General features: G+C 43.1%; 1 protein-coding gene across 1 annotated transcript in view; it reads right to left on the bottom strand.

Moving 5' to 3' along the window:
- The window catches only part of AK5 (adenylate kinase 5), a 168,545-nt gene that overhangs the window by 133,157 nt on the left and 24,373 nt on the right, over positions 1 to 11,015 (bottom strand). The window contains exons 6-7 of the mRNA XM_025193601.1: positions 9,294 to 9,485; positions 7,569 to 7,640 (exon numbers count right to left, since the gene is read on the bottom strand). Of these exons, the coding sequence (XP_025049386.1) occupies positions 7,569 to 7,640; positions 9,294 to 9,485 (264 nt within the window). The remainder of the gene's footprint in view (positions 1 to 7,568; positions 7,641 to 9,293; positions 9,486 to 11,015) is intronic.

The raw sequence follows: 11,015 nt of genomic DNA, 5'->3' as shown, positions 1-11,015 counted from the left end.
AAAGAGTTATTTTACACTTAAATTTAGTTAAAATAAACTATTAGTAGAGCTTATCATACTGACTTGCCTTCCTCTTGGATATAAGGATAATTAGAACTCAAAATTCCCACTCCATGGGGAATCTTAAAATAAAACAAAAATTGTTCCATATTGAATTTAAAATTTGAAATTCCTCATAGAATGCAAATCTGACATTTTGTTTAAAGATAAGAAATTAAAATCTAATTATGCTTCTTTAAAAATGAATTTGATGTGGTTTCCCTGAGATGCCTGGAGACTTCTTCCCTCAGGGTCCATGCCCTAGACTGGGGAATCTAGAAACCTTAAGATCCCAAACGTGAGCTGGGATTCCAAGCTCTTGCAAGGCTGCCAGGTTATCTTCTAGAAAGCCCTGAGAGTCCTGACTTGAGCCAGAACTTGCAGGGTTGGCAGGCTTCTGGCTCTGAGACAGTCCAACAGGCAGGCTGCTTGGAGAGGCAGACAAGCTGTCAAGGAAACCTTCCCACTTTCTGTCAGAAGATTTGATAAAATCAGCATGTTCCTGAGGAATGTTTCAATTAAAAAAAATTAGCATTTTCTGATTAGAAAAATATCCTATTAGAATTTATGACCTGCTCTATTCAGATATGATTTTTCTACATTAATTTCAGCTTGGAGTAATCACTGTGTTTCTTCTGCCTCAGGCTTTTAAGACTTTAGAGATGTACCTGGACAGGGTATGCCACCTTGCCTTTGTAGTATAGAGTGCTCAGGTTTTTTGTACATTGGTACTTGTACTTTTTCCTTCTCTACTTTCTTTATCCCTCAGAAAACTGAGCTGTCTTGGACACTGGCAAAATGTGTTTTCTGTTTGTAATCCCACTTAAAATTGCTATGGACATCCTTTGTTGCCTATGTAAAGGGATGGTATTTCTATATTCTTTAGACATAAAGCTTACCAATAGGGCTGTGCAAAGCTTCGGTTGTTAATTCGATTCAGCGGAGATTCGGCTTGATTCAGCAGCTGACTCTCCAAATCAGTAAATCAGGAAACCCTTTAATCTCTCTGAATCAAATTGGAACCCTCCAAATAAATTCAGAGACATTAGGAGAGATTTGATGATTCGGACATAGACACAACTTTAAATGTTTTTTCTACATATCTCAAGGTACCAGGCGGCTCATGAATGCTGAGATGCTGAGGTGGATGAAGCATCCCACAGGAGCACAGTGGGATCCCCAGTGTGCTCAGTGGCAGACCCCAAAGTGGACCAAAAGCACTTCCAGTCTACTTCTGGGTCCGCTGCAAAGCATGCGGGAGACCCTCCCCGCCACCCCCTGGCTTTGCAGCTGGTGCCTCCTGGGTCTGTAGAGGCACCTGGGGTCCCCCCATGGCTGATTGCCAAGCCAGCAGGTTTCAGGGGGGTCCCCCATGTGATCGGCAGTGGACCCAGAAGTGGACTGGAACTACTTCTGGTCCACTTCTGGGTCTACCGCTGAGCATGCAGGGGGTCCTCCCCACATGCTCCTGTGGGACACTCCATCCACCTTATCATCTCAGCATTCATGAGATATGCCTGGTACCTTGAGGTATGTAGAAAAAAACATTTAAAGTTGTGTCTATGGCCGAATCACTGATTCTCCAAATCAGCACTGAATCTTCAGATTCGGATTCGACCAAATCGAATCAGGGCAGTGATCCAAATTAACTAATCGAATAACTATCCCCCGATTCACACTGAATCTGAATCAGATTGAATAAACCTGTTTCACACACCCCTACTTAACAAAACGCTTCAAGTCTCAGAGTTTTACTCTATTATAACATGCAGTAAGGTTGAAAAGAACTGCTCAGAACTTGGCCTATGCATCATTAAAATCCTAGTTTGAGGGTCTAATTCTCCTTTCCTTTCCATTATTATAAATCAGGAATAATTCCAATGATTTTGTGGAATTAAACTGGTATAAAAACAGTCTGCATGAGAATGGAGTAAAGACCTGATTTTATTATTTAGAAGTAGAACCTTATCTTACAGACTTGGTCTCTTAAAGATATCTTTAGCATCTTCCTGAATCATTCCTTTGTGTATGTGTTTCTTGTTCTTTGGGGAGGTTCTGTAATGAAGGATAAGAGAGCTGCCACATTCTACATCATTATTTCCCTGTGCATCAAAAAGCCCACTCCTTTTGAAACACAAGGAAATATTTGAAGGCAATAATTATTTTCAGAAAGATCAAGAAGTGGAGTTGAAATATTTTTAGGTAGAACACCAAAATCCAGTAGGGAGGGAAAAAACCCCTCTGTTAGAAGAGTCTCTTACAGAGAAGAAATTCTAACAAGACATCCCACTGAGTCTTTATCTACAAAACACAAGTCATCCTTGAAAAGTTAACTACATTTCAGTAGAATCAGTCCTGAAAGGTCTACAAAACTATCATGAAATACATCCTTCCTCTGTAATGTGAAACAATTTCCAAGAAATCTAGTCCTCCTATCATTCCAAATTCAGCTAACAAAAAGCCTCCAAGAGAACTGAAAAATCTTCAGGGGCAACTATACTATAATTTCCCTGGCAATCTGCCAGGGCAATCTCCCTATGCAATCTGCAATCTGCAGATTGCACTGAAATAAGCATTGGAAAGACATTATTTGAGGTAATATCTCTTACTATGTGTACTTTGCAACATAAGGACATTTTGGCATTGTTGAATCTGATCAGCACATAAAACAGAACAGACTCAGTCATATTTGTTATGGCAGGAAAAATACTGGTATGATTTAGGCTAGGGACAGAAATTACACATAAACCAGTGTAAGTGACCAGAAACTGATTTAAACCTGTAACAGAATAGACATTCAGTGCACAAACCAGTTTGAAAATGGCTGAAACCAGTTTCAGATAAACTTGGATGAATGTAGTATCCGACTTAACTGATCTGGGTCAAACTGGTTTATGCAATGTCTGTCCCAGACCACTTCCCAGTTTAAGTTAAACCAGAGTCCCCCAGCATCCGCATGCTCTCTGGGCTCGGTTGGTCTCTCTGCTCCATTGCTGGAGCTCTGGTAGAGACTTGCAGGTACAGCAGGGCCTGCCTGGCTTCCTCCCTCCCACAGCACAGATGGTTACAAGCATGTGGTATCCTAACTAATGCTGAGAGGTGTCTGTGTAAGGCAGACAGGACAGCAACTGCTTAGGGCTTTTTGGAGCTAATCAACAGGTAGCTGGTAATGTTCCTCTGTTCATTCCTTGGAAAAAGCTGTTTAAGAGCTTGAACTAATGAGAGATGCTTTGTTTTCTGATGGGGTGCTAAATGCTGATAACGGAGGTGATAAATGCTCTGTTATCAAGGGGAAGGGAACCTCTCCTTAATCTGAGCATCCTGCTGGGGCCTGGCCATGTCCCCCTTCAGTTCAGCACTATAGAAGGGAAGGGAGGGCTGCTCTAGCATCCCCCTGCCCCCAGCTTCTTGCCTGAGTCACTGCAGGTATATGCCTGCATTTCTAGAATTAAAAGGGAATGTCTAATCCACCCCCCAAATCAGACTAACCTGCAAAGATTGAATCAATGCAGGCTCAGGTTTTTTGAATGTCTGTCCCTAGCCTTACAGACCTTTCCAAAAGAAGCATTATACTTTTTGGTACCTGTTTCATTCTTTCTTTCCAACAAACACATACTAGCAGGTACAGTTCATAATACAGACTTCATAGTATGCAACACAACCACTGTAACTGGTCCCATTGACTCCAGTGAGAGCACTCATAGCAGTGGCAGTTATAGGTCAATAAGAGTTTTTCAATTGATATCAATAGTCAGGATATCACTTTCAACCTATTAGTATTTCTAACACAAAGTCCTAAAAGAGAAATAACTGGAACAGTTATATGTCTGATTGCAGTGTCTACAGCAGCGCTTCCCAAACTTTTGATACCTGAGGCACTTTTTTTCTAGATTAAAACTGACAACACAATCTGCTCCTACACCCAAAGGCTAGGGACAGAAGTTACACATAAAACACTTTAAGTGATCAGAAACTTGTTTAAACCTATAACAGAACTGAAGTTCAGTGCACATAAACCAAAATGGCTGATACTGGTTTAAGAGAAACTTGGTTGATGTAGTATCAGACTTACTGATTTAGGTCAACCCAGTTTATGGAACTTCTGTCCCAGACCCCTTCTTGGTTCAAGTTAAATTACAGTCCCCCAGCATCCCAGCACGCTTTGTAGCCCTGGGCTGTGCTGTCTGCTCAAGCAGAGCAGGGTTGGGGCCACCCCTCTGCTACCTAGCCCAAGCAGTGAGGGCACATAAAACAGAACAGACTCAGTCATATTTGTTATGGCAGGAAAAACACTGGTATGAAATACTGGCTGATGGGTGGGAAACCTGGGTGGTGTATCCCGGTCTGCCTGGTTGGGGCAGCGCAGTCCCTGCCAGACTTTTCCCCGCTGGAGTAGAGAGGGTCGGGGCATAGACCAGCAGGCTCAGGAGGAGGAAGTGGGATTAAACTCTCCTGTCTCCCCTCTCAGGCATAGGCATAGGGGCCACATGCCAGGGAGCTGGGGTCCCCGTGCTCATGCCTGAGAAGGGAGACAGGGGAGTTTAATCCCCCACCCTGACCCTGCTTCACCTGAGGCTGCTGCCTGGGCTGACCCTGGCCATACCCCCTGCTGTGTGAGTGGCCAGCAGGGTGAAAAGCCAAGCAGACCCTGGCTGGGGTCCCCATGCCTGGGACCATGAGGGGAGACATGGAAATTTAATCCCCTTTCCTCCCGTGAGTCTGCTGGCTCATGCCCCTGCCCCCTCCACTTCAATAGGAAAAAGTCTGGCAGGGGCTGCCCTGCCCCCACCAGGCAGACCCTGCTGCACCTCCTGGGTTTCCCACCTGCATCACCTTGTTAGCCAGTCCTCACTGCTCAGGCTAGGGAGCAGGGGGTGGCCCCAACCCTGCTCTGCTTGAGCAGACAGCACAGCCCAGGGCTGCAAAGCATGCTGAGATGCTGGGGGTGTGAAAAAACTCCATCCCAGCCTCCCAACTTAGGTTTTTTTCCCCCTTTCATTTTCTTTATCTTTGCACATGTCTGTCAACCTGGTTGCCCTGGGTTACTGCATATGTGACCTAGCTCAGGTAAGAGGGAGTGGATCTAGTCTCTTATATTGTCTTGATTTCTGACATAGTGGCAGGAGCTTAAGCCCATGTCACTCCATTAGATAACTGTGATGATTGATTGGATGGCATCAAATGACACCTGTCCCTGACTGGGTCCGGGTGGTGAGGTCAGGCAGGCTATTTAAGAGGTTCCCTCCAGGAAGAAGGTGGACATTTTTAAACACATGGAAGCAAGGACCTCTGCAGCTCTTTCTCATTCTCTGGATGTGGAAGTGAGTAACTTAAAAAAACTTAACTAGGAACTAAGTTTAATATACTCTAGTCATGCATCAAAAGGCTGACAAGCCACTCAGATCTGCTCAAGGTTGATTTTCTTTCTATATTTTGATATTGGTATTCCTTCCCCACCCCTACCCTTTGATCAATAAATCTGTTTTAGTATGTCTCACTTTGTGTGCTTAAGAGGGAAGGGACCTGCTAAGGTGCCTGCCACTTTAAGGTCAGGAGCAGGCAGTAACCAGGTGCCTGATGAGGACAGCCATTTTCAAACATAGGCCAGAGATGCAGCAGTCTGTGTGGAGCAGCCAAGGAGGCAACATCAGGCTGAGCTTCTCCTGGAACACGGAGGGTAAGGGTGAGGCTATGGGGATGGAGGAAGCCTCATTGGTCCTGGGCATGACTTGAAACTGCACCCTGCTGGGGAAGGGTGGCCTGGTGGGGCTCCCTGTGCCAAGGGAGTCCCCAAGAAATGCCAGGCCAGTTACCTCCCTGGTGAAAGGTGAGGGGCATCTCATAACCCCAGCCCCCACATCCTAGGGGGTGGCCAGGAGGTTGTTAGGACCAATTGGATTGGCAGGACCAATGGGGTCAGCAAGGAAATCAGCAGGACCAACAGGGTCCAGAGTGGGGCAAGGTGCCCAGAATGAATGAGGGGCAAGGAGCCCAAGGTTTGGGAAAGGGCATGGAGCCTAGCAAGGGGCATGGAGCCTAGTGAGAGGCAAGGAGCCCAGAAGCTAGGATGCCTGACTATGTGTGGGGGCAAGGAGCCCAATATGAATTAGGGGGATGGAGCCCAGTAAGAGGGGCTGGGATACAATTACATCTTGGATGCCATCTGTGATGCATGGGCCATGGTGTAGGGAAGGTACGGAGCCTTGGATAGTGCCCCCTAGCATTAGGGCATGTAATGGGTAGCCTCCCACATTTACTACCAGTTCACTGTAATAGCAAAGTCATGGCAGACAAGACTGGGTAGACTGCCCCATAGGTGGGCAGGCTAGCTTGAGACCCGACCCTGAGCGTGCCACCTGTCACAGTGGGCTCAGCTATTTTACTTTCCTTTCACATGGGAGGCTGCTGGTAAATGTTTCAGGCTAATAGAAGCACCCCAAAATTCCAAGGTCTACAGGGCCCATGTATCCTGGGTGGCACAGGGCCCAGACAAGGATCTGAGTCTGGGTGGTGGCAGCAGTACCCCAGGCTTGTGGGTGTGCTCCAAGAAGGGGATCAGCCAGATGTAAGGTGTCCTGTGGAAGGCACTTGAAGCTTGGTTTTTGCCTGGGTGCAATGAGGCAGGCAGCTCAGTGCAGGAGCACCCCCTACTGGCCTGCCACAGGGGAGACTGTGATTTAACTTGAAGGGGTCTGGGAAGGAAGGGGTCTGAGACAGAAGTTCCATAAACTGGTTTGACCTAAACCAGTTAATTCTGGTACTACGTTCAATCACGTTTATCTTAAACCAGTTTCAGCCATTTTGAAACTAGTTTATATGCACTGAACTTCTGTTCTGTTACAGGTTTAAACCAGTTTCTGATCACTTAAACTGGTTTATGTGTAACTTCTGTCCCTAACCCAAAATATATAACATATTCCATTCTCCTGCCAGTGCTAAGATGTACTGTTAAAAAAACAACTCTATAATGTTTCTGAATTTCATGACACCCCATTTGAAAACGTCTGAGATTGATTTAAATTAAGAAAATATATAGAGGGAGGCCTTGAAGCTAAAATGTTGAGAATCACTGATCTAGCTGGTGCCACTTAAGGGCAGCAGGGGCAGGAACTCATCCTGCTCTTCCCTACTCTTTCCACTATCTACCCTTTCCTGATCCCTAGTTTCTACTTTGGGGGGCAAAGGCAACCCCTATGGCTGAGATTGCTCCTGCAGGGTGACATGTGCTAGTAACCACACACCCCCATCCCCTCCTGCAAGACTCAGGAGTATGGTAGGAGTGGAGGGAGCAAGCCAGGCTGCAAAGCAGAGCTCCGTCTGTGCATCCACCCACCTGACTGCTTGCAGCACAACACACTGCTGGGTGTTGTGTGGAGGGGTTGGGGGTGCAGCACAGGGCACTGCCTAGGCACGGGAATGGGTGGGGGAAGGTAGCAGCTGTGGTGGCAATCCCTAGAAGAACAGCCTCAGGTGGCACTGGAATAGCTTGAGCAGGCACAGGGTGCCAGATGGGAAAGGAGAGCATTTACCTCCTCACACAGGGGGATCTTGTGGCACACTTCCATCACTGGTGAGGTGCACACCCTTTGGGAATCGTTGGTCTACAGCAAAAAATTACTGTTATTAACTGGACTTTGAAAGCTATCAAACTCAACATAAAAAGCTAGTAAGATACGATCCTCAATATTTTGTATAGCACTTCTTCAAATGTAATATGAATTCTTAGCTGTGCATTTTACAACTAGATTGCATACACAGGTATTCTATATTTGTTCCACAGTTAGCTTATCTTCTACATTTGTATTTCCTTGATTTTAGCCTTTCTGATCATTCTGTACCTTAGAAAAGTTTCCTTTACAGTAATTAGAGACATTTATCTTAATGCTTATCTGTTGTCACAATCAGGATCTCCATTATTTATTTAGTTCTTCCATTAGAACTAAAGACATTTAAAACAGAAAACAATATTAAATGAATGATCCGCTATTAAATCTGTCATAATCTATCTTGAATATTGTCATACAGGTGACAAGCAGAAGGTAATCACTGAAATACTTTTACTATACTTGCTAACCATGCTTGTATTAATTAAGTCTTCTGGCTTCACTTACTTTTATATGCCGTTTTAATATTTGTTTTGAGCACAAAGATGATATTCCTTTCCCTGCAAATCGCAGAAACCAGTATCCATAATGTTTGGCTAAAGGGATCAATTTACACCATATTTTTCTGCCACCCAAAGCTGCATTTCTTTAAAAAATATCATTTACATAGTCCCATACACTACAAACAGAATGAGACATGTCTGAACAGTTTTCTGACTAATAGCTGGACTTTCTATTGGTGTTTGTTAGTGTCACTCCACTGACTTCAAAGAAGCTATGCTGGTTTACACCAGATGAAGATTGCATGGCCTTGTGTCTCATGCAATGTAACACATCTCTGATATTTTCATGACAAGTATCCCAAAGTATCTGTCCACATGCAATGCATAAGAGTGCATCCTTGACACAGCAATCAAAGCTTCAAAAGTCTCTGTTTTTTAATGCTTGAATAAAATCCATTCCTGAGCAAAGGATTGAAGTGAAGCTAAAATTGTCACTCTGTCATTTGAACTCGGATAACTTTTCACTCCATATGGGTTAATGCCCTTAAAAAAAATATTTTCTATAACTGCCATAGAACTTTGGAGTTTATATTATTTTACAGTATATTCCAGTTAAGAGTGCCAATTGTATAAGCATGTTAACCAGATGGAACTGACAATCTTAAATCTCATTCTTCATATACCCACCCCCAAAATTTGGAAATGTCACATCTGACTAACATTGACATCACACTCTTAGAGCTGAACAGCTGAGACAATTGTTTCAGTTCTTGCAGGCACTGTTTTGATATGCTTTTTCTTTTGATTTGCATTTTTCTTTAAAAAAAAACCCCAAAACAAAAAACCCTTTAGATTTCCTTATGGTTTTTTAGGATACAAAGCAAGTAAATAGTTGTGTTATATGAACTTGTGCATAAAAAAATACAAAGTACACTGTGTTCTGTACATCTCCATTACATGACTACAAGGTCAAAGTTTGCACTCAATTCTTGCAGTGTAGTTCCTCAGCTTCAATAATAAGGGCAGAATGTGACTCACAGACTACGTTAAAGCAAAGAGAATGGAAAGTACAAGGTTTAGAACCTGAATGCAGCTACAGCCATACACTGGTTTATCAGGCAGACAAATTGATATCAAAAGGACTTACTGTGATGATTAGCCCCTTTTCCTGGAAATACTTGACCAATGGGACAGCGTTCTGTTTGAAATTCGTTAATCGCCTCTGGGTGGCTTTGAGGTTATCATCAGGTCTCCCCTGCTGTTCAGCACGTTTCAATAACCTTTCTTTCAGCCGCTGGTTGGAACAGGCCAAAAACACCACCAGATCTGGGGTGCAAATCTGTGGGTTATTCAAAAAGACTATGATTTAATTAACTATCTACCATAGCCTTAAAAAATAATACCCTTTTCACATTAGTCTCACATATATTTGCACTTGCAAATATCACTTCTCAGTTGATCCTAGAAGCTAATCTAGACATATATGACTAGAAGTTGGTAGTACGCTAACTGAAATTTAGATCTTAAAAAGAGCAGTGTGCATTAATGTCTCATATTTGGCAGGAAACACCTCAAACAGTTTTAATATACTTAGTAATTTACATATTGCGGTGACATTTAAAATCCCAACAGCCACCATGGAGTTCACCAAAGCCATGTCTAAATGATAAGCCTGCCATGCAAGGCAGTGGTAGCTTCAAGCACTTTGTGATGCTCTGGGGAGGCTACCTCCTAAACCTTAAAGTAATGTAGCTACCTTTTTGTGTGACAGCCTAATTAACGTTAAGTGACATGGCCAATTAACCCACTCCCATCCTAATTATCACACCACCATGCCTTGTAGACATGCTTCCAGTCAGGGAGCAGTTTACCTAGATCAGTATAACATGCTTGAAGCCACCAGTCAGACGTACAATTACTGTGTAGACATGCCCAATAGCACAGGAGTAGGAGAAAGGATGCTTAGTTTCTATTACCAGAGACAGTATAGATTTCCCCCTTTATTTCTATGGTTCAGGATCCTTATCAGTAAGATGATGATGATATAAACCATCTGTTATTCCTGATGCAGAAATTTCTTTTCTGCCCATCCTTCTCTTGTCTGTACACATTTCCACCTCTACAGCATTGCTTACATGTTTCCCAACCTTGACTTGACTACTTCAATAAGGCATTCCTTTAATCTCTGTGCACTAAAGTTCAAAGAATAGAGAACTGCATATCCAGATAATTCAGCTGCAGTTTCAAAGTTAGACCATGTTAAATACTTTTTCTCAAATTGTATCCATGTTTCAAATCCATTCAAATAATTCTTATGGTTTTTAAAGCTCTTCATGGACTTTTGATTACTCCTGCTATTAATAGTTTGGAGAATTTTTCTCAGTGCTAGGCATACATATTACATTTACTGTACAGAGGTGGCAACAAGTATTTCTGAAAATCTTACCAAATTTTCATGTTGACTCACTAGTCTGCAGTGCCCATTTTTCAGACCTCTTATCACTGTCTGGAATAGGAGTAACAAAGCCCATCATGCTACCCAAGCCTGCTAGCTAAGCTCTACTTTCTCACATGCTTTATTGGAACCTGGCCTCAGTTCAAGCCCTTCTCAGTCATTCTGTTCCACTTATCTTGAACTTTCCCATATTTACAGTAAATGAAGCAAGTTACTTCTCTTTCAATCTCACCTAAAATCTTTTTTCCCTTTAGCTTATCATTTCCTTCCCAAGTGTGTTGAGTCTCATCTTAAATGTTTGTAGATAAATTAAATGTTGTACTGTGCATATTTACCTAACTACAGATTAAAGGTGTTGTTTCCATTCTACATACATCTATATTTATTTCTGATGTCCCTCTACAATATCAAAAA

The sequence above is a fragment of the Alligator sinensis genome, unplaced genomic scaffold (genome assembly GCF_000455745.1).
Source record: "Alligator sinensis unplaced genomic scaffold, ASM45574v1 scaffold51_1, whole genome shotgun sequence".
Taxonomy (NCBI): domain Eukaryota; kingdom Metazoa; phylum Chordata; order Crocodylia; family Alligatoridae; genus Alligator; species Alligator sinensis.
The sequence above is the reverse complement of the archived record's forward strand: the minus strand, read 5'-3'. Positions and strand labels throughout refer to the sequence as shown.